Below are 24,591 nucleotides of genomic sequence, written 5' to 3'. Positions count from 1 at the left end.
GTGTCCTCTCTAATCTGCCTCAGTGTCTCCCCCACTGTTGAACATGTACAATGTTAAAATGAAGTGCTTTGTAATATCAAAACTAGAGGCGTGCCGGGTGGCGCAGTGGTCTAAGGCACTGCATCGCAGTGCTAGCTGTGCCATCAGAGATTCTGGGCCCAGTGTTGTCTTGGTTATGGAGGGTTTGGCAGACAGGAATATCCTTGTGTTATCGTGCACTAGCGACTCCTGTGGCGGGCCGGGTGCAGTGCACCCTGACCAGGTTGCCAGGTGTACGGTGTTTCCTCTGACACATTGGTGTAGCTGGGATCTGGGTTGGATGTGTGTTGTGTCAAGAAGCAGTGTGGCTTGGTTGGGTTGTTTTTCGGAGGATGCATGGCTCTTGACCTTTGCCTCTCCTGAGTCCGTACGGGAGTTGCAGTGATGAGACAAGACTGCAACTACTACCAATTGGATACCACTATAGCGGGATTTCTTATAAGCGTCCAGATTAGTGTCCCGCTTCTTGAACACGTCAGCTTAGCCTTTAGCTCGATGTGAATGTTGTCTGTAATCCATTTCTTCTGGTTGGGATATGTACGTACGGTCACTGTGGGACCGACGTCGTCGATGCACTTATTGATGAAGCTGATGACTAAGGTGGTATACTCCTCAATGCCATTGGATAAATCCCGGAACATATTCCAGTCTGTGGTTGCAAAACAGTCCTGTAGCGAAGCATCCGCGTCATCTGACCACTTCCGTATTGAGTGAGTCACTGGTACTTCCTGCTTTAGTTTTTGCTTGTAAGCAGGAATCAGGAGGATATAATTATGGTTAGATTTGCCAAATGGAGGGCGGGGGAGAGCTTTGTATGCATCTCTATGTGTGGAATAAAGGTCGTCCAGAGTTTTTCTTTTTAAAATCTTTCTCTGGTTGCACATGTGACATGCTGGTTAAAATGTTGTAAAACTGATTTAAGTTTGCCTGCATTAAAGTCCCCCGCCACTTGGAGCGCCGCTTCTGGATGAGCATTTTCTTGTTTGCTTATGGCCTTATGAAGTTGGTTGAGAGCGGTCTTAGTGCCAGCATCGGTCTGTGGTGGTAAATAGACGGCTACGAATAATATAGATGAGAACTCTCTTGGTAGATAGTGTGGTCTACATCTTATCATAAGGTATTCTATCTCAGGCAAGCAATATCTCGAGTCTTCTTTAATATTAGACATTGTGTACCAGCTGTTATTAACTAAAAGACACACACCCCCACACCCAGCTTCTTCTCTGTTCTGCCGGTACATGTAAAATCCCGCCAGCTCTATATTATCCGTGTCATCTTTCAGCCACGACTCAGTGAAACAAAGATATTACAGTTAATGTCCTGTTGGTAGGATAATCGTAATCGTAATTCATCAATTTTATTTTCCAATGATTGCATGTTAGCCAGTAGAATGGATGACAGTGGGAATTTACTCGCTCGCCTACGGATTCTCAGAAGGCAGCCTGACCTGCGCCCCTGTTCCCAGGAAAGCAGTGTATCTTTCTCGTCGTACTCATTAAAGGAAAAAGCTTGAGTAATTGTTGTTCTGATGCCCAGAAGTTATTTTCGATCATAATAGACGGTAGAAGAAACATTATGTACACAGTAAGTAAAAAAATAAGTTATAAACGACGCAAAAAAACTAACAAAGTTAGTCGGTTAGGAGCATGTAAAACGTCAGCCATCCTCTTAGGTGCCAGTAGAGCTCCGAGACAGGATTGTGTCGAGGCACAGATCTGGAGAAGGGTACCAAAACATTCTGCAGCATTGAAGGTCCCCAAGAACACAGTGGCCTCCATTTTTAAGTGAAATAAGTGTGGAAGCACCAAGAAGGGAGGTGACCAAGAACCCATTGGTCACTCTGATAGAGATCCAGAGTTCCTCTGTGGAGACTGGATAACCTTCCAGAAGAACAACCATCGCTGCAACACTCCACCAATCAGCCCTTTATGGTAGAGTGGCCAGACGGAAGAGACTTCTCAGTAAGGCACATGACAGCCCACTTGGAATTTGCCAAAAGGCACCTAAAGGGCACGGACCATGAAAAACAAGATTTTCTGGTCTGATGAAACCAAAATTGAACGCTTTGGCCTGAATGCCAAGCGTCACACCTGGAGGAAACCTGGCACCATCCCTACGGTGAAGCACGGTGGTGGCAGCATCATGCTGTGGGGATTGTTTTCAGCTGCATGGACTGGAGCTGAAACGATGGAAGGGAAAGATGAACAGAGCAAAGTACAGAGAGATTCTTGATGACAACCTGCTCCAGAGAGCTCAGGACCTCAGACTGGGGCGAAGGTTCATCTTCCAACAGGACAACGACCCTAAGCACACAGCCAAGACAATGGAGGAGTGGCTTCAGGACAAGTCTCTGAATGTCCTTGAGTGGCCCAGCCAGAGCCCGGACTTAAACCAGATTGAACATCTCTGGAGAGACCTGAAAGTAGCTGTGCAGTGTCGTGTCTTTGGTATCGTTAAATTGAAGATTTATAGTTTTTATCATAGATTCCTATAATTAGGGATTACGCGACCACTTGAGTAATAGCGTAACTAATTAACTATGAATTCGAGGGCACCAGGGAAAGTTATTAGATTACAAGGTTATAATTTCCCAATATAACCTTTCAGATATTTCCATATCTGATCAATAGTCCTCTAATTAAAGATTTATTTACTCTACCTTACGTCAGTCTCATTCCAAACGTCGTAAATCGCTGATCTGCACGAACCCAGTCTTCACTATGAGTCATCCATACATCAATTGTCTTAAATCATTTATTTATTACTAACTAATTAATTCACAGAAATGCATAAACAAACAAACTTAAAATAGTTACATGAAATGGTGGGAGGAAAATGCCCTTGTGGGCTAAACCGGCATGGCGGCTGTTAGACAAAGGGAAAGTTGCGTTCGACTAAGAATTCACTACAGAGTCCATAATTATAACAATTGACATGCTAATCCTTACACATGAACGCTCACTCATTCGGGAACAATTGCAATCAATATATACAGTGGGGAGAACAAGTATTTGATACACTGCCGATTTTGCAGGTTTTCCTACTTACAAAGCATGTAGAGGTCTGTAATTTTTATCATAGGTACACTTCAACTATGAGAGACGGAATCTAAAACAAAAATCCAGAAAATCACATTGTATGATTTTTAAGTAATTAATTTGCATTTTATTGCATGACATAAGTATTTGATACATCAGAAAAGCAGTACTTAATATTTGGTACAGAAACCTTTGTTTGCAATTACAGAGATCATACGTTTCCTGTAGTTCTTGACTAGGTTTGCACACACTGCAGCAGGGATTTTGGCCCACTCCTCCCTACAGATCTTCTCCAGATCCTTCAGGTTTCGGGGCTGTCGCTGGGCAATACGGACTTTCAGCTCCCTCCAAAGATTTTCTATTGGGTTCAGGTCTGGAGACTGGCTAGGCCACTCCAGGACCTTGAGATGCTTCTTACGGAGCCACTCCTTAGTTGCCATGGCTGTGTGCTTCGTGTCGTTGTCATGCTGGAAGACCCAGCCACGACCCATCTTCAATGCTCTTACTGAGGGAAGGAGGTTGTTGGCCAAGATCGCGCGATACATGGCCCCATCCATCCTCCCCTCAATACGGTGCAGTCGTCCTGTCCCCTTTGCAGAAAAGCATCCCCAAAGAATGATGTTTCCACCTCCATGCTTCACGGTTGGGATGGTGTTCTTGGGGTTGTACTCATACTTCTTCTTCCTCCAAACACGGCGAGTGGAGTTAGACCAAAAAGCTCTATTTTTGTCTCATCAGACCACATGACCTTCTCCCATTCCTCCTCTGGATCATCCAGATGGTCATTGGCAAACTTCAGACAGGCCTGGACATGCACTGGCTTAAGCAGGGGGACCTTGCGTGCGCTGCAGGATTTTAATCCATGACGGCGTAGTGTGTTACTAATGGTTTTCTTTGAGACTGTGGTCCCAGCTCTCTTCAGGACATTGACCAGGTCCTGCCGTGTAGTTCTGGGCTGATCCCTCACCTTCCTCATGATCATTGATGCCCCACGAGGTGAAATCTTGCATGGAGCCCCAGACCGAGGGTGATTGACCGTCATCTTGAACTTCTTCCATTTTCTAATAATTGCGCCAACAGTTGTTTCCTTCTCACCAAGCTGCTTGCCTATTGTCCTGTAGCCCATCCCAGCCTTGTGCAGGTCTACAATTTTATCCCTGATGTCCTTACACAGCTCTCTGGTCTTGGCCATTGTGGAGAGGTTGGAATCTGTTTGATTGAGTGTGTGGACAGGTGTCTTTTATACAGGTAACGAGTTCAAACAGGTGCAGTTAATACAGGTAATGAGTGGAGAACAGGAGGGCTTCTTAAAGAAAAACTAACAGGTCTGTGAGAGCCGGAATTCTTACTGGTTGGTAGGTGATCAAATACTTATGTCATGCAATAAAATGCAAATTAATTATTTAAAAATCATACAATGTGATTTTCTGGATTTTTGTTTTAGATTCCGTCTCTCACAGTTGAAGTGTACCTATGATAAAAATTACAGACCTCTACATGCTTTGTAAGTAGGAAAACCTGCAAAATCGGCAGTGTATCAAATACTTGTTCTCCCCACTGTATATAGTTACGTCCAGTGTGTGTGTCGCCTTGGTCGTTGGAGAAAAGTTCGTTTTGGTTGGAGTGAAGTTCTGTCTCGGTTGTGGATTGTTCAGAGGGACATTCGTTAAAGAATGATTGTTTCGGCGGTTGTCTTTCTTCGCGTTCAATGATACAGAATTCCTAGCTGCAGACTAGAAGTCAATATCAAAACTTGTTATTATTGGTATAAGAGTCTTAACCACGTGGTATAGAAAGTAATTCTACTCAACCTTCGTTCTCCTCCTTGGAGGATAACATGGTCTAATGGTAATTTCCTAAAAGTTGGCTTTTATTCAGATAGCAGAGAGGGGTGGTCCCATGGTCTCTGACCCAACTGGCTCAGGGGCGGTCCTTGGATTTAGTTCAAATACAACCAAATAGTTCAAATAGTTCAAATACAAATACAATTGTATTTTCCTTCATTAAACAGTTCAAAATCATATTACACAATTATACAAACAGTATCATACTCACTCATTCATTTTATACAACAAACAGATGTTAACCTCATATCTGAGGTTATTATATAAACAGCGGTATGGTAATGTGGTCAACCCGTCTCTCCTGAGTTTCCCACATGGGGACAAATGGACCGGTTCATAGCTGGACCTTCACCGATCATTCCTACTTGTGCAGGAATATGAAATATGTTCGTACCTCAAGTTCTGTGAGGTGGAAGAGAATTCCTTTGTCCTGAAAGTTTACCCTCTGTCTTAATACTGTTTGTGGTGGGGAGATTCTCAGGAATTTACGACATCTCTCTGTGATCACAGCATGGGTTGAAGGAGTGGAGGCAGGGAGAGGGGGATGGGGTTTGCTATACCCACGCAGGCAACGTCATGACAGCAGCGATGTTCCCCACCCAAGCTGGTAGAGCTGGTAGAGCTGGTAGAGCTGGTAGAGCTTGGAAGGATCTGAATAGCGAAAAGAGCTTTTATTAATAAATGTGATCTAGCAGGTAAATGGTAAATATGAACCATGTATGCTGTCTATATTGCTTGTAATTGATTTAAGTCAACATCTAAGTATTCCTATTATTATGGCGGTATTGTTTTTAAAAACCCAATAATGTTGTGGGTCCATCAGACCTGCGAACATTGGGTGAATAATAAAAACATGACCACCACACAGGTTAAAAACGGCAAAATTGTCTCCGCCAACAAGAGTGGTGTGAACAGTTTGTGTCATGGACGCATGGGTCCTGAGGTGGGGGTTTGTTACTATGCCAATAAATGAAAATATCCATCTTGAGCTTTGCAACCTAGGAAATTTGTGACCGGACCGCTGACATAGTACCATACAGCTTTAGGTTAATAATACAGTATCAGGATACCTTGCTTTTGGTTAAACAGTAACTAGCTGAAATGAAGTGATTACTTATCTCCAGCTTTTGGTTCTCATATGACCACTTCCAAGCATTAAGCAAAAGTATAAGATGTCCGAGGATGTAGTGATTACACTCTGTATGTGAAAACAGGTTGTATCTCTCCCAACCTGAAATGTATAAAAATTCAACACTATAAATCAGGTCATGAAAACATTAGCATAACTGCTCGCTGTATGGTGTTTGGGTCATTGTGGACTTTGTGCACAACTGTAATGGTGCTGTCAATCTGTTAGCTGCTATTAATGATTACCTCCTTAATCTGAGTAGATTCCATTCCGAGGGCACATTCATGAACGAGACACTCGTATCAGAGAGAACCAAGGTAAAGCATTTTTTATTATTATTACTGAACATGACAATTTTTTCAAACAAATCCCTTGAAATATCAAATCAAATTGTATTAATCACATGTGCCGAATACAACATGTGTAGACCTTACAGTGAAATGCTTACTTACGAGCCCCTAACCAACAATGTAGTTAAAAAAAACAAAAAATACGAATAAGAATAAGAATGAAAAGTAACAAGAAATGAAAGAGCATCAGTAAAATAACAATAGCGAGACTATATTGTCACGCCCTGGCCTTAGTTATCTTTGTTTTCTTTATTATTTTAGTTAGGTCAGGGTGTGACATGAGGGATGTTTGTGTGTTTTTGTCTCGTCTAGGGTGTTTGTATTGTCTAATTCTGTAATTAGAATATAAATGTGGGCACTTTGAATACAGTGTTGTTTGACATGATAACGAATGAAAATGCCATGGACGAGTGATTGTGACAGGGTAGGAACCAAAGTGATGTTCCGTGTTTCCTAGGGGACCCTATAATCTTTGGCTACATTACATCTTTATTCATATAGCCAACATATTGATGCTTCGCCTATTCCTCTTTGATTTAGAAGATACTGTTGCACAAACAACATGCTGATAAGGCCTCCTCCAGCACTGGTATCAGGTTGTGTTAGCTAGCTACGTTTGCTTTGACTTGTATTAGCTAGCCAGCTAACTAGCTACGCACGACCCTCTGTAGTGCCTTGCGGTCGGAGGCCAAGCAGTTGCCATACCATGCAGTGATTCAACTGGTCAGGATGCTCTCGATGGTGTAGCTGTAGAACCATTGAGGATCTGAGGACCCATGCCAAATCTTTTCAGTCTCCTGAAAGGGAATAGGTTTTGTCGTGCCCTCTTCATGACTGTCTTGGTTTGCTTGGACCATAATAGTTTGTTGGTGATGTGAACACTAAGGAGCTTGAAGCTCTCAACCTGCTCAACTACGTCCCCATCTATGAGAATGGGGGCGTGCTCGGTCCTCTTTTTTCCTGTTGTACACAATTATCTCCTTTGTCAGGTAGTATGTTAGTGAAACGTTAGTTAATTTCCTGTGCTCTTTGATTACTTATTTGTTTATTTCTTAACACTTTATCATTATATCAAAAACATTTTATACCAATTCATTCAGTTATTATCTAAACCATTTGTGTGAAATATTGCTCACATTTGTAAGCGTTATAGTGATTGCGTTTATTCCACAATTTCATCTCTCTGCCCTTGAGTTTGAAACTATAGTACTATATTTCAGAATAGCATACAGAGTTTCCTGCAATGATACTTTTTGATCAATGTTTTATGGTCAGCATTAGCTTCAGTACAATCCGTGTTTCAGGGTAAAACAATGATTATCTTGTCTTTTCACCTGAACAGATTATAAAGAATGTGCCTTCAGAAAGTGTTTCACACCCCTTGACTTTTTACACATTTTGTTGTGTTACAAAGTGGGATTAAAATGTATTTAAGTCTCTAACAGTTTTGCACACCTGGATTGTACAATATTTGCCCAATTTTTTTTTTTTAAGTCTTCAAGCTCTGTCAAGTTGGTTGTTGATCATTGCTAGAAAGCCATAGATTTTGAAGCTGATTTAAGTCAAAACTGTAACTAAGCCACTCAGGAACATTCAATGTCATCTTGGTAAACAACTCTAGTGTAGATTTGGCCTTGAGTTTTAGGTTATTGTCCTGCTGAAAGGTGAATTAGTCTCCCAGTGTCTGTTGGAAAGCAGACTGAACCAGGTTTTCCTATACAATTTTGCCTGTGTGCTGTTTTCCGTTTCTATTTATCCTAAAAAAGTCCATAGTCCTTGCTGATTAAAAGCATTGCTTGCTTGACAATATGAAGAGTGGTACTTCATGATGTGTTGTGCTGGATTTGCTCCAAACATAACGCTTTGTATTCAGGACAAAAAGTGAATTTCTTTGCCACATCGTTTGCAGTGTTACTTAACACTAGGAGCGACACAATTCCATAACTACTAGAATGGCCATGACGGTCATCATGACCGTTACATTCTCAATTATGTAAATATTCGATAATAAATCATAAATGGGTACATTTATTTGTTAAAATAGGTAATTAGAAACCTCAGGACACCAAATGTAAATTATAGTCAGTCAGAAAATGTATTGATTGGTCCAGAAGCGCATAGACTGTGAATACTAAAATAAGACCATTGTTTATTTGCTGATTGTAAGACAACAGTGTCCTGCACAGCTGGCCCATCAAAACCTGAACTATATTGAAACTATAGACTGATGACCAGCGCAGGGTGCATTGACAAAGAAGGGAACAGGTCATTCCAAATATGACTTCTTCCATATCATCCTACAGAGGTCCATGCAGGCCAGGCATTTTAATTGCTATACCCTATCAGAAAGAGCAGATTCCAAGGTTTCTAATGAACCTGTTTTTAAATAAATTGTCATGGATCATGTTTTTGACCTTCCTAAACAAAATATGAATGGTTTTCTTTGTGATTGTGTATATTAACACTAGATAGACAGAGAGCATCATAATGTACTCATGGACATTTTTAAAGTCATGTCCCCCTTATCCTTGACTTTTCCCAAATACACTACATACACCTGCTTGTCGAACATCTCATTCCAAAATCATGGGCATTCATATGGAGTTGGTTCCCCCTTTGCTGCTATAACAGCCTCCACTCTTCTGGGAAGCCTTTCCACTAGATGTTGGAACATTGCTGCGGGGACTTGCTTCCATTCAGCCACGAGCATTAGTGAGGTCAGGCACTGATGTTGGGTGATTAGACCTGGCTCATAGTCTGTGTTCCAATTCATCACAAAGGTGTTCCATGGCGTTGAGGTCAGGGCTCTGTGCAGGCCAGTCAAGTTCTTCCACACCGATCAACAAACCATTTCTGTATTGACCTCGCTTTGTGCACGAGGGCATTGTCATGCTGAAACAGGAAAGCGCCTTCCCCAAACTGTTGCCACAAAGTTGGAAGCACAGAATCACATAGAATGTAATTGTATGCTTTAGCGTTAATATTTCCCGTCACTGGAACAAAGGAGCCCGAACCATGAAAAAATAGCCCCAGACCATTATTCCTCCTCCACCAAACTTTACAAATGGTACTATGCAGTCGGGCAGGTAGTGTTCTCTTGGCATCCGACAAAAACCCAGATGATTCTTCACACCAGAGAACGCGTTTCCACTGCTACACTGAGTCCAATGGCGGCGAGCTTTACACCACTCCAGCCGACGCTTGGCATTGCGCATGGTGATCATAGGCTTGTGTGTGGCTGCTCGGCCATGGAAACACATTTCATGAAGCTAAACAAACACTTATTGTGCTGACATTGCTTCCAGAGGCAGTTTGGAACTCGGTAGTGAGTGTTGCAACCGAGGATAGATGATTTTTGAAAGCTATACGTTCAGCACTTGGTGGTACCGTTCTGTGAGTTTATGTGGCCTACCACTTTGCGGCTGAGCCGTTGTTGCTCCTAGACGTTTCCAATTCACAATAACAGCACTTAAAGTTGACAGGGGCAGCTCTTGCAGGGCAGAAATTTGACAAACTCACTTGTTGGAAAGGTGGCATCCTATGACGGTGCCAAGTTGAAAGTCACTGAGCTCTTCAGTACCATTCTACTGGCAATGTTTGTCTATGGAGATTGCATGGCTGTGTGCTTGATTTTTTACACCTGTCAGCAACGGGTATGGCTGAAATAGTGTCTACATACTTTTGTGTATATGTAGTGTTGTTCTATTTAACACACTGTCGTTGTTAGAATCTTAATATAACGAACAGAACTGGAGTTATAACCAGTTTTAGGAGGGTGTGTCATTTTTTATGGTTTTCCCTGTTGAGCACATTTTTGGTCAAACTTATTTAAGCTTGCCATAAAAACAAAGGGGTTGAATACTTATTGACTCAAGAATTTTTTTTAATGTTTTTTTTCAAAAAATTATACAAACAAAATTCCACTTTGACGTTCTGGGGTATTGTGTGTCGATCAATTTGACAAAATCTAAATGTAATACATTTTAAATTCAGGCTATAACAACAAAATGTGGAAAAAATAAACTGGGTGTGAACACTTTCTGAAGGCACTGTGTGTCTCTACTTAGTGCAAAACTTGTAGTCGTTTTGCCTTAGATAATTCTAACAGCAACCTTTATGTAATTTGCCCTACTGCTTGCAGCATTTACCAGTATCTCTCCTCACTTCTTCCCTATGTTTTTATCCACAGAAGAATAATACAGTACACAGCTGTTTCTGAACTTGGTCCTCCTCTACTGTTAGCTATAATGGGTAAATCTGCTGCATAGATGAAACTGTACACTCTTAAAATAAAATAAAAGCCAATTAGGGAGGGAGATATGTTTTCGGGTTATACATTTTAGTCAGTATTTTTACATTATTAAAAGGAAAACTCCACTCAAAAACGATATATTCCCAAAATGTTCTATATATCAGCAATCAAGTTTAATATATGTAACTTCCAAAATACAGAAATCGATCTAATATGATGCATTTTCCATCATGTGATGCCTAACGCAGCATCATGTGATGCAAATTACATCACGCGGGCCAGATGTCTTTGTTTAGAAAGTTACATATCTTGAAAATGATTGCTGACATATAAAACATTTTGGGACTATATCAACAATGGACTAATGAAATAAATACTAAAAGATAATTTTGGGTGGAGTTTTCCTTTAATAATGTAAGAAAAGAAGAAAAAAAAGAAATATATAACCCAAAAAATATATCTCCCATCCTAATTAAGATCATTACAACTATTACTAATATACTAATGTATGAAGAAAGATACATATCTCTTTATCAGATCATGATTACACTGCATTTTCTTCCCTGTACAGGTGGCTGTTGCAGTAGACCTGTTGAAAACGACACAGGTACATTATGTTGATTGTATTTGCTGCATTACATTCATAATGGTGGATTTAATAATTGTCTAGTTCAAAAGAGCAAAGTAATATCTTTGAACATTTGGTCATAACTATGTGATTTGAAGAACACTTTGTGCAGGAGCAGACATCCAAAATAATTATAGTGAGAAGAAAAAAATCCTTCAAAAGTAGAAAATCCCCATGATGTACATTTAAAATATGATTTCTAGTATTTAAGTATTTCAGATGAAAAATGTTTTATCAAAATACGAGGAAATCTTTTATTTACATGAATGATATAACACCCCAGTTATTGAACAGCCAAAGACGTCTACCACATCACCCCCTATGCAAGGTACAGTAAGGAATGTAAACTACACACACATACACAAGACATACTTTTAAATCAAGATATACCATACAGTAAGTACAGCATACCTGTTATTTACTGTGTATTTCCAGGTTAATATATTTGAATATTTTGATTCACTTGTAGATGCATCAGTGCAGACCATGGAGCAGTCAACCGGTAATGACTCTATTTCTTATACAATATGCTCATCAGGATGATAGTTTGAATGAAATGTGAGCTTTGTTATTGCACTTCTCTGTTTTCATTTTCTGAATTTTTTTTCAGATGAGAAGTTACATGAAGGTACTAAGCTATTTATTATAATTTTTCTTACATATGTCTATTAATATTTTGTCACCTTTTCCAAACAATAACCAAGGGACAATCAGCAGTTGAAAAAATAACAGTACCAATCAAACGTTTGGACACACCTACTCCAGGGTTTTTCTTTATGTTTACTATTTTCTACATTGTAGAATATTAGTGAAGACATCTAAACTGTGAGATGGCACATATGGAATCATGTAGTAACCAAAAAAGTGTTAAACCAATCAAAATACATGTTAGATATGAGATTCTTCAAAGTAGCCACCCTTTGCCTTGATGACAGCTTTGCACACTCTTGGCATTCTCTCAACCAGTTTCATGAGGTATTCACCTGGAATGCATTTCAATTAACAGGTGTGCCTTGTTAATTTGTGGAATTTCTTTCCTTCTTAACGCTTTTGAGACATTCAGTTGTGTTGTGACATGGTAGGGGTCGTATACAGAAGAAAGCCCTATTTGGTAAAAGACCAAGTCCATATTATGGCAAGAACAGCTCAAATAAGCAAAGAGAAATGACAGTCCATCATTATTTTAAGACATGAAGGTCAGTCAATCTGGAAAATGTAAAGAATTTTGAAGGTTTCTTCAAGTGCAGTCGCAAAAACCATCAAGCGCTATGATGAAACTGGCTCTCATGAGGACCGCCACAGGAAAGGAAGACCCAGAGTTACCTCTGCTGCAGAGGATAAGTTCATTAGAGTTATCAGCCTCAGAAATTGCAGCCCAAATACATCCTTCACAGAGTTCAAGTAACAGACACATCTCAACATCAACTGTTCAGAGGAGACTGCGTGAATCAGGCCGTCATGGTCAAATTGCTGCAAAGGAAGCACTACTAAAGGACACCAATAAGAAGAAGAAACTTGCTTGGGCCAAGAAACACGAGCAATGGACATTAGACCGGTGGAAATCTGTCCTTTGGTCTGATGAGTCCAAATTTGAGGTTTTTGGTTGCAACCGCCGTGTCTTTGTGAAACGCAGAGTAGGTGAATGGATGATCTCCGCATGTGTGGGTCGGCAGGTACCCTAGTGGTTAGAGCATTGGGCCAGTAACCGAAAGGTTTTTGGATCGAATCCCCGAGCTGACAAAGTAAAAATCTGTCGTTCTGCCTCTGAACATGGCAGTTAACCCACTGTTCCCCAGTAGGCTGTCATTGTAAATAAGAATGTGTTCTTAGTTAACTTGCCTAGTTAAATAAAGGTTAAACAAATGTGTGGTTGCAAACGTGAAGCGTGTAGGAAGAGGTGTGATGGTGTGGGGGTGCTATGCTGGTGACACTGTCAGTGATTTGTTTAGAATTCAAGGCACACTTAACCAGCATGGCTACCACAGCATTCTGCAGCGATACGCCATCCCATCTGGTATGCACTTAGAGGGACTATAATACATTTTTCAACAGGACATTGCCCCGACACACCTCCAGGATGTGTAAGGGCTATATGACCAAGAAGGAGAGTGATAGAGTGCTGCATCAGATGACCTGGCCTCCACAATCACCCGACCTCAACCCAATTGAGATGGTTTGGGATGAGTTGGACCGCAGAGTGTAGGAAAAGCAGTCAACAAGTGTTCAGCGTATATGGGAACTCCTTCAAGACTGTTGGAAAATAATTCCTCATTAAGCTGGTTGAGAGAATGCCAAGCGTATGCAAAGCTGTCATCAAGGCAAAGGGTGGGTATTTTGAAGAATCTAAAATATATTTTAATTTGTTTAACACTTTTTTTGGTTACTACATGATTCTGTGTTATTTCACAGTGTAGATGTCTTCACTATTATTCTACAATGTAGAAAATATAAATAATTAAGAAAAACCCTTGAATGAGAAAGTGTGTCCAAACTTTTGACTGGTATTTTTTTATCAAATATTATATATATATTTTATACCTTAAAGGGGTCCTACAATTCTAAATCAAATAGCGAAATGATCCATGGTATTACCGTCTTAAAACAGTTCCAAATGTTAGCTTAGTAGCCCTCCACCCCAACGGCTTAGAGGTTTTTAAGATCAAAATAAGAAAAATGTGTCATCAACGGTATGTGTGTATCTGTTTTCTTTCCTCAGTGGATGTTACTCTGGATGTGGACACAGCTCACCCTAACCTACTGATAGATGGGAAAACAGTACGCTGGATAAAGGAAACACCACAGAGACTGTGTAGTGATAAGATGTTTGATGAGGATCCCTATGTGCTGGGCATTATGGGTCGTGCTTGGAGGACCTACTGGAAGGTGAATGTGGAGAAGAAGGATGACTGGGTACTTGGTGTTACCAAAGCAACAGCTAACAGGAAGGGACAATTGGTTCTCAGCCCTGCCAATGGCTTCTGGGTAATCAGGCTGTCCAATGGGGAAAGACTGAAAGCCATGGATGATAAGGAGCATGTTCTTGACAAAAATATTCCAGATAACGTTGGGATCTATCTAGATTATAAGGAAAAGAAGGTGACTTTCTTTAATACAGAAGATGGTTCACACATCTACTCATTTACCAACGGACCAAGTTATGAGGATGATGTCCGCCCACTTTTCTCACCCTGGAACAATGATACAGATCCAATCACAATTCTTTCCATTGAAACTAAACAATCAAAGCATCTAAAGCATTAAGGATCACCTCTACATCTGTCAATAGGCTACTTTATTGTGATGGACAGCTAAACTTGAGTGGTCTTAACTACACTGATGATGATTAATATGCCATACATGAATAGGAGTAATTGTCACTACAGTAATATTTAGGCATTTGCTTTATGGATATAATTGTATGATGATTTGTGCTGCTCATCAAAATGTGTCTCTTCGTCACATCTAAACAAAATTGCAGATGCTTCTATCCAGAGTGACTTACAGTGGTGAGTGCATACAGTTTTATACTTTTTTTAACTGGTCCCCTTTGTGAATCAAACCCACAACCCTGGCATTGCAAGCACTATGCTCTACCAACTGAGCCACACAGGACCAACAAGGCATTGACTTATTATTCTTCGTCTTCAACTTTGTTGAATATAATGGACAGCTATTTCAGTCGTATTTTTTCTGTTGTGCCTCCCTTCATGGACATTTACTGTACACTGTATTGATTTGTGAAGAATAAAATATTGCTTTTAAGACTTGGATGTGTATCAGTTTATACCTTGTGATCATGAGGATCAATCAGTTTATGCCAGCTCTTACATAACACAGTATGTATGTGGAAGGTTTGTAATCAGCTATAATAAGTAACCTTGTACAAACCAGAAAGACTCATAGAAGCAGGAGCCTATCTCCTGTTTCTGTAGCGAAAAGCAGCATGATGTACAAGTACACCCTCTAGACAGGACACAAGTCTATCTCCTGTTTCTGTAGTGAAAAGCAGCATGATGTACAAGTACACCCTCTAGACAGGACACAAGTCTATCTCCTGTTTCTGTAGTGAAAAGCAGCATGATGTACAAGTACACCCTCTAGACAGGACACAAGTCTATCTCCTGTTTCTGTAGTGAAAAGCAGCATGATGTACAAGTACACCCTCTAGACAGGACACAAGTCTATCTCCTGTTTCTGTAGTGAAAAGCAGCATGATGTACAAGTACACCCTCTAGACAGGACACAAGTCTATCTCCTGTTTCTGTAGTGAAAAGCAGCATGATGTACAAGTACACCCTCTAGACAGGACACAAGTCTATCTCCTGTTTCTGTAGTGAAAAGCAGCATGATGTACAAGTACACCCTCTAGACAGGACACAAGTCTATCGCAGGGCCTTACCCCAAATGCATCTCGTTGATGCTGAGAGCCAAGTAGAGACGCATCAGGTCTCATCTTTAAAGCCTTTGGTATGACTTGGTCGGGGATCAAGCCACAAGATTAGTCATAGGTAAGCACAAGTTATAATGTCAAGACTGCTGTTCTGGGGTCTAATAGATATTTTAAAAATACATTTGTACACAGTGTCACACCCTGATCTGTTTCACCTGTCCTCGTTAATGTCTCCACCCCCTCCAGGTGTCACTTGTTTTCTCCAGTCTATCCCTGTGTTTCCTGTCTCTCTGTACCAGTGTATTTATCCCTGTGTTTCCTGTGAAAGTTCGTCTTGTATGTTCCAAGTCAACCAGCGTTTTTTCCCCGTACTCCTGCCTTTGCTATTCTTCTTGTTCTAGTCCTCCCGGTTTTGACCGTTGACTGTTCTGGACTCTGTACCCACCTGCCTGACCATTCTGCCTGCCTTGACCTCGAGCCTGCCTGCCGCTCTGTACCTCCTGGACTCTGAACTGGTTTTTACTTTTTGCCTGTCCACGACCATTCTCTTGCCTACCCCTTTTTGGATTATTGAACATCTTAAACTCCAACCATCTGCCTCCTGTGTCTGCATCTGGTTCTCGTCGTGTGTCATGATACACAGATTTAATCATAAATTGTTTGTTTAAAAATATTGTAACAAAGTGATTTTGAAATCATGAACTTGACATGGACATATGCAATTCAAATAGATTCTGCACGAAATGTTGTGATTTATAAATTAAACATTATTTTATGTGTGACAAAGGGCAGGTTTCAATCAGTTGCAGCATTAACCCGCGTTGGCCAACAACTGCATAGCTCTTGTTTTGGCAGTGTTGGAGGTGTAACTGAGTAAGAGTTGACAAATCGGTGAGAAGCTGCTCTTGTGGATCTTGTCACAAACCACTCGCCTCCTTATCTACGTTAGTAGTTTATCCGAATATATATGTATCCCTGCCGCATTAGTAGTTTAACCAGCTATATATATCCCTACCGTGTTAGTAGTTTAACCAGCTATATATATCCCTACCGTGTTAGTAGTTTAACCAGCTATATATGTATCCCTGCCGCATTAGTAGTTTAACCAGCTATATATATCCCTACCGTGTTAGTAGCTTAACCGGCGATATATATATCCCTGCCGCATTAGTAGTTTAACCAGCTATATATATCCCTGCCGCATTAGTAGTTTAACCAGCTATATATATCCCTACCCTACCGTGTTAGTAGCTTAACCGGCAATAAACTGTGAAGTGATAGAAATGACACTCAAATGTAAAATCGTTAATGTAAATGGCAGCCTACAACAGCCACTTGGCTATGTTCTCCTTAGGCTATTTGTGCAGATGAAAAGCACCAACGAGGCTATATTTTCACAACTAAAATTGTCATACATAAAACATAATCAAAAAATATGAAAGATAATACAAATTATTTCCAGCCTATATTCTTTATGGGTTCTTTGAATAAGCTACGGCTAGCCAGCTAATTATCACACACAGCCTATACGGATGATTACATTCCCCAGCCAGAAACCAGGGTTTTATGAGGGGTTCTGAAAGACACTCATGGGGGTGTCCACTGAAAATTCACTACCAACCACAATTCGGACCTAAAAGACACCCACACGTGAGCGCCCACTAAATCGGCCCAATATTAGGCAAACCAAATAAATAACCCACACCAAACTTAAAGACAGGGAGCAAACCAAAAAGTGGAGAAAATTGAAAAAAATGAAAGACTAGACAAAGGATTGTTTTTCTAGAAATCAAATAATGAGCGCCAACTAAATGTTTTAACCCTCCTCATCTCTCAAACTGGACAGTTTTATCTCAATCTCTTCATTCAAAGACTCAATCATGGACACTCTTACTGACAGTTGTGGCTGCTTTGTGTGATGTATTTTTGTCTCTACCTTCTTACCCTTTGTGCTGTTGTCTCTGCCCAATAATGTTTGTACCATGCTTAATTCGTTTTTAAAATTATATTTATATCACTCTTTTCAATTCCAAGACTTTTCACCAATTGTATTTTCTGATAAAACATCATCAAATGTGAAGGGAAGGCAAGTTCTTGCAGAACTCACCAAAAAGGATGCAGTCCTTGTCAAAAACAATGCTATGAGTATACACAGTATTATAAACCATAGAGTTACCATCATTTCTTACATCAATGCCCAACACTTATTGATATAGTAAGTTATTTTTAAATATGGTTATGTAGACAGGACTTAATGGAAACATTTCTGGCTTTTATGTTATTTGGCTAAATAAATGTTATTTATCATTTTGTGTACCATACTGTTTAGTTGAGCAATTGTCTTTTCCGTCATAGTTTGGAGTCTAATTGTTGATCATGCAGTTGATTTCAAACCAACCACTTTCTTTTCACACACACACACACACACACACACACACACACACACACACACACACACACACACACACACACACACACACACACACACACACACACACACACACACACACACACACACACACACACACACACACACACACACACACACACACACACACACACACACGCCACAGTGTTTTATTAATATATTTTTTATTTTTCAAAATATTACTTACCATGGTTTATTATATACTTTTAAATATATAATAGTTCTAAACACACTAAATATGTTTTTAAGTATCTGGATTACCAGTTTATGATGGAGTGTGTTGAATTTCAAAGTAACTGAAACTACTTAATTTCAGTGGATGGACTTTCAACCCTGACACTGCGCATCCCAGTCTCACAGTATATCAGGACAGGACAAATGTGTGAAGTTTAAAGAAAAGCACAAAGAAGAGACTACTGGGACACCTGGGAAGAACAACTTAGAAAAGGGTCCTGGGAAGAGGTTTCTGGGAAGGAAGTTTGTCTTGGGAATGGAGGGATATGATACAGGTAAACATTACTGGGAGGTTGACTTGGGGAGGAAGACTCAGTGGAGTGTTGGAGTCACACAGGACCCAGAGAACAGAGATTCATCTACTAAAGTATCCAGAGAATGGCTACTGGAGCATGTTATCATCATGGAGAACTGAAAAGTGTTGATGAGCTTCCCATTGAACTGAAACCTGAGAAGCTGGGAGTGTTAGTGGACTAGTAGGGAGGACAGATACCATTCTTCAATGTGGAGAAGAGGTGCCACATCCACTCCTGTCTAGAACATGGACTAGGATACTCTATCCCTTCTTTGGCCATAATGAAATGTGATAAGAGTAATTCAAAATCTTTGCATAAATGCATAAATGTATTTTGGTAAACCTCATCCAAAGATGAAAATGTAAATTATAATTTATGCTCATCCATTAAAGCTACACATCTTTAATTTGTAAAAAAAAATAAAAAAAAATAAAAAACTGTTCCACCACTCAGATTCGCTTTAATTGAACAATTTTACAAAATATAAGTATTGAGAGTGACTGTATTGTTTGTAGTTTAGTAATGTAGTTCTGTAATGTTCTGTCACCTGTATCTAATATCAAGTAAAACCCTCAAGCTCTGAGAACTGTTGACAGGTGAGAGGACCACAGTAAACCAAAATACTTAATAAAGGAATAGCAAATGTGTGGGAGTAGTATCTTATCTATAGATAAACATGTACATTCTAAATTCTGCTAGCGTGAGGCAAACCAGGGATAAAGAAATGCATAACAAAGTAGATCCTCTTGTTGCTATAGCAACCTTAGTTCAACACAACGACACCTAGTGATTTTATGCTCTCGGGGAGGTTAAAAGAGGCATGGTTCAGACATAATCAAAGTGGAAGTTGTATCACTTTAACGGAAGCTTGAAGGCATCATTTTTGCTATAATAATGCACTTTTTCAGTATAATTTTCAATATATACAACTTGTATTTAATTAAATTATTTGTTAAATGTGAAGAGGGCCATTCGTTAAAAATGTAATTACATTTGTATAGCCTGACCTGTTTTAACATGTACTGCTGGAGAAACCTCTAGAGGGAGCCTCTGAACCTTCGAGCCTCAAAGTCCAATTGTGGTTAAACACTACTCTCATTCTTAAAAGAAGCTCTGTGGAGAATATAACGTTGATATCATATCTGAAACGTACTCTGTTACGTACTCTGTTATCTGCGTACTCTGTTATCTGTTATCTGCGAGTACACCGTACTCTGTTATCTGCGTTCAGGTAAGAGGTTCTAGTGAATTAATTATTTCCTAAAAGCGTATCTTTATCTATTGCGAAATAATGTGATATGTAACGTACATGCAATAATGCTTTCAAATGTCTTGATGGTTTAATTGTATATTACTCTGGTTCACAATGAACTATATAACATAGCTACATACCGTATGAACAAATACATAAATATACTTTATATACATAAATATACTTTATTGTACCTCATAGAAGTACTGCAGTGCTTAATTTGTAAATCGGGAGGTGCTGCGACAAAAAGTGAGCGCTAGAGGGCAGTGACCTGGAGAGTTCTGAGGTACCGGAACGCATGAGAACAAAATAACCTTTATAATAAAGCATTGCATATCGTCGCATTTTCGTAGTGGCATAAAGCAGTAGAGTAGAGGCAGAAGTTGCACACATGGGGAACATTTTTTGTAACCTAAGGTCCGGGAAAATGTTGGCCTTTTAAAAACGCATTTCATGCATTTCTATGTAATTTTACATGACTGGAGACTTTGGCAGAATCTTTTTAAATACCGCACAAATGATCAAAATGGCAGGCTACTTTGACACTGATCATCTGAGATCATAAAACACGACCGTGTCTTGAATCCATCAATAGCCTAGGCCTAGGTTTAAAAAAGGTTAAATAAACAAATACAAATAGGTGTGTGGAGACATATTGTAGGCTACAATATGAGGAAATTATAGTCTTAAAAATGCTTTCCGGTTTCACTGACGCATCCAATGATACGCAGCTCACTCGCTGGTCCGATGCGCTCGTACCAAAAGCCCTTCTCCCTCTCTCTCTCGTAAAACATATTTGGAAGTTAATTAAATATTTTGGTGGCCTACAGCACAGAGTCTTATCTTTTCAGCAAGAGTCGTTGCTTTTCAAGCTGTGTTTTCGCTCAATTGTATTTTAAATGTTTTGTCTGCGTGCTGTTTTCAATTACAGATTTAGCGCGTTCCCGATTGTAGGCTATTCCTTATTATTGGGCTACAAACCACAACTAGGCTATTTTTAAAGGAGCTATTGATCCCCTGTGGCTAACTTATAGGCATTCTCGTGGTGTAGTAGGCTATTATGAATGATTTAATTTATTTCTGTACAACCAGCAGTAATTATATAACTTTGGCAAATGTATTTGAATTCATCAGGGGTGCTGTAGTTCCTCAAGAAACCTTCGCGCAGCTTTGATTCTACACGGAAATAAATGATGAAGTGCAATGCTGGAGAGATGTGAGTTGCATGCTCATGTCTATCAGAGCAGAGACGGAGAGAGATCATAGAAAGTGAATTTCATTCTAGTTATGCGAGAGCTACTGGCGCGCTTCTCACACAGCCACGGCCATGCGTTGGACTTAAACATATATGGTTACAATGTTGAGGAAACCATAAACACGGGCCAGCCCAACCCAAATCAACTCATAGAATATTAGGCCCGGGCTGAAATCTACTTTTTCACATGACGTTTTTTGAGGGTAAATGAACATTTACGAAGAGGCAACTCGAATGAACTTTGATCGCTTTTATTTGAATTTGTACATTGCGAAAAGTGACAATGATTTTCCATGCCACGATAGGTACCGGATCCGTCCAAATAGGTTCCGGAACAAAACAGTACAACACGGAGAGTCGGGAATAGCCTACAGTCGTCCTTTTCCGGATCAGGATCCGGCTCAAATTAAGCATTGAAGTACTGGCACAAAAGTATTTCTGAGTAAACTTGTTGACAAAGATTTTGTTGAAAGAGTATTTGCAAAATAAAGGAATGCTATCCATACTTATTATCTTACAACATGATCTCAATAATATTGATGCATGCAGAGATTACAGGTCATGGTTTTATGTTCCCTGGCAGGTGCATCATGGGACCTTTGATCCAGCAAGTCTGTTTGGTAACATGCCTTATTTTTTTCCCCTGTTCATCTGCTCCAGGTAATAAGTTAACAGTAACGTCTTGGGAAGGGCTATGAGGGCAGACTAAGTCATTCACCCTGGTACCACATGTCCAAATGTTGGTTGTTATTGTCCATTTGAACCATAAAGCTACATAAAAAAACATCATAACAGTTCCCCCCCCACTTATTTAGATCAACAGCTGAGAGATGATATATGTTCTAATAAAGAGGACACATATTTAAATGTTGAGTTCAAGACCTAATTCTGATTAACCATTGCAGTTGCAGATGGAACAGAGACTGAGAGGCAATCAACTTCCGGGTCAACCTGTACACTGTATGGTTTGGATTGCACTGTGTGGTTTGCCCTATGTGTTACATTTGGGGCAATTCTTTTCCTGGAAGTGGTTTTCTTGGTATTGTATAAGTGCTGTAGAGGTAAATCTTCATTAATTATACTTTATTACTTTTTAAAACAATATAATTAAATTGAGGAAATCCACTAATTTACTTTGAACCTAACATTCATTATCTCCAGCATCTCCAGACTATTAGGTTATGAAGTGGTGGAAATCCCATGTAAACCCTCCATAAATAATTTTGTCTCGCTCTCTTACTGTTATCAATACAAAAACATATTATGAACAACTATCAGAGGATATGCACACTACCCATACAGGTTCTTCTCAGAATAATGCAAAAACATAACAGAATATGAACGGATTTGAACTAAAACACAGTCAGTTCAACTTTAAGTTACTGTCTTTCTTTTCCAGATATTAGCATTGAGTTTTACTTATTATCAACTGCAGTTGATGCATCAGTGCAGACCACGGAGTAGTCAACCTGTAATGAGTCTACATTTCCAATACAGTCGGCTAATACGATATTAGGAACACTTTTGTTAGTAACTCTGTATCTTTTCTGGTTACTTTGTGTTTATTTATTCAGGGAAGTCACATTGAGATTGACATATCTGAGCCCTGCTTATTAGCTTTGGGTATAACAATGTATTCTGATTTACCATTGCAGCTGATCAATTATTGCAGACCGTCACTCAGCCAACTGGTATTTATTACACTGTATTTTTATAGTCTGGTAATCAGAATGTTAAAACATTTAAATGTGGGACTTTATATAAATATTTTCATTGTGTTCCTAATTGCAAAAGAATTGTACAGATATAATCCTGAATTACTCACCAGAAGTTAAGTAGTAATGTATCTTATCAGAATCTTGTCTTTATTGAACAGTAGATTATATTAGGTAACTTTTTTACCTTTAACACATAGAATGATGATACTGACACTTTGTACTAGTTCTATTTGTGTAATTGTCTAATTTCATTCTGCTTTTCAGATATAGATGTGAAGCACGTACATGAAGGTACGAAGCTATCATCTTTAAACATACAGTACTATGCCCACGTCTTTAGCAACATGTTGTCATAGTTTCAAAATAATGATGATTGATTCAATTGTTGTTTTGTAATGACCATTTTAACATGTATTTTCAAGTACGTCTGTTCATTTCTGTACTGTAAACTGAATCGGTATGGAAAACGTATTATTCAACTGTGTGTAACTTTCTTTCTCCTCAGTGGATGTAACTCTGGATGTGGACACCGCTCACCCTAACCTACTGATAGATGGGAAATCAGTACGCTGGATAAAGGAAACACCACAGAGACCGTGTAGTGATAAGATGTTTGATGAGGATCCCTATGTGCTGGGCATTATGGGTCGTGCTTGGAGGGCCTACTGGGAGGTGAATGTGGAGAAGAAGGATGACTGGGTACTTGGTGTTACCAAGGCAACAGCTAACAGGAAGGGACAGTTGGTTCTCAGCCCTGTCAATGGCTTCTGGGTAATCAGGCTGTCCAATGGGGGAAGACTGAAAGCCATGGATGATAAAGAGCATGTTCTTGACAAAGATATTCCAGATGAAGTTGCTATCTATCTAGATTATAAGGAAAATAAGGTGACTTTCTTTAATACAGAAGATGGTTCACACCTCTACTCATTTACCAACGGACCAAGTTATGAGGATGATGTCCGCCCACTTTTCTCACCCTGGAACAATGATACAGAACCAATCAGAATTGTGTCCATTGAAAGTAAAAAATCTAAATAATCTAAAGCATTAAGGATCACCTCTACATCTGTCAATAGGGTACTTTATTGTGTTGGAGAGCTAAACTTGAGTGGTCTTAACTACACTAATGATGGTCAATCACTAATGATTGTCACTTCAGTAATATTTACACATTTGCTTGGAGTTGTTTAAATTGAATGATACTTTTTGCTTATTAGAGAAATGTGTTGCTTTCTCACATTGACTTTATATTTGTTGTCTGACTTGAATAAAATTGAACTGCTATTTCAGTTGTATTTTTCTCAAACCACACCAATATCAGAAGAGAAATCATGCATAATGCACAGGTAATGTTATGCCTCCCTTCATACACATATACTGTACACTGTATTGATTTGTGAAGAATGAAATATTGCATTTAAGACTTGGATGTATATCAGTTTATGCCTTGTGATCATGAGGATCAATCAGTGTGTGCCAGCTCTTACATAATGTATAGACTGGGAAGGTTTGTAATCAGCCATTGGTAAGCACAACTCTGCATCAGAGGCCTTCGTCTTTACAATGTCAAGAATACTATTCTGGGACCTCATTAATAAAATGCTTGCACCCACAGATTTGATTGTAAATTGTGCATATAACAACATCTACAGGAACAATGTGATATGGAATTTACATACATTCTGCATAACTCTGCATTAAAACGTTTCTGCATTTTCTGATTATTAAACTAAAAAGT

General features: G+C 39.5%; 1 protein-coding gene across 5 annotated transcripts; it reads left to right on the top strand.

The window, feature by feature from the left end:
- Positions 1–6,266: 6,266 nt before the first annotated feature.
- Positions 6,267–24,467, top strand: LOC139561059 (butyrophilin subfamily 1 member A1-like). 5 transcript variants are annotated; one of them, XM_071377869.1, is made up of 7 exons: positions 6,267–6,367; positions 10,590–10,651; positions 11,224–11,259; positions 11,564–11,608; positions 11,750–11,782; positions 11,891–11,908; positions 23,359–24,467. In XM_071377869.1, the coding sequence occupies exons 2-7, from the start codon at positions 10,648–10,650 to the stop codon at positions 23,889–23,891; spliced, it is 669 nt and encodes a 222-aa protein (XP_071233970.1). In that variant the 5' UTR covers positions 6,267–6,367; positions 10,590–10,647; the 3' UTR covers positions 23,892–24,467. The 5 variants fall into 5 exon arrangements, with proteins under 5 accessions (XP_071233970.1, XP_071233971.1, XP_071233969.1 ...); XM_071377870.1 differs by lacking the exon at positions 23,359–24,467 and adding an exon at positions 13,997–15,042 and having other exon boundaries at positions 6,272–6,367; positions 11,575–11,608; XM_071377868.1 differs by lacking the exon at positions 23,359–24,467 and adding an exon at positions 13,997–15,042 and having other exon boundaries at positions 6,272–6,367.
- Positions 24,468–24,591: the final 124 nt, after the last annotated feature.

Source organism: Salvelinus alpinus, chromosome 31 (assembly GCF_045679555.1).
Source record: "Salvelinus alpinus chromosome 31, SLU_Salpinus.1, whole genome shotgun sequence".
Lineage (NCBI taxonomy): Eukaryota > Metazoa > Chordata > Actinopteri > Salmoniformes > Salmonidae > Salvelinus > Salvelinus alpinus.
This window is presented reverse-complemented; position numbering and strand designations above follow the sequence as displayed.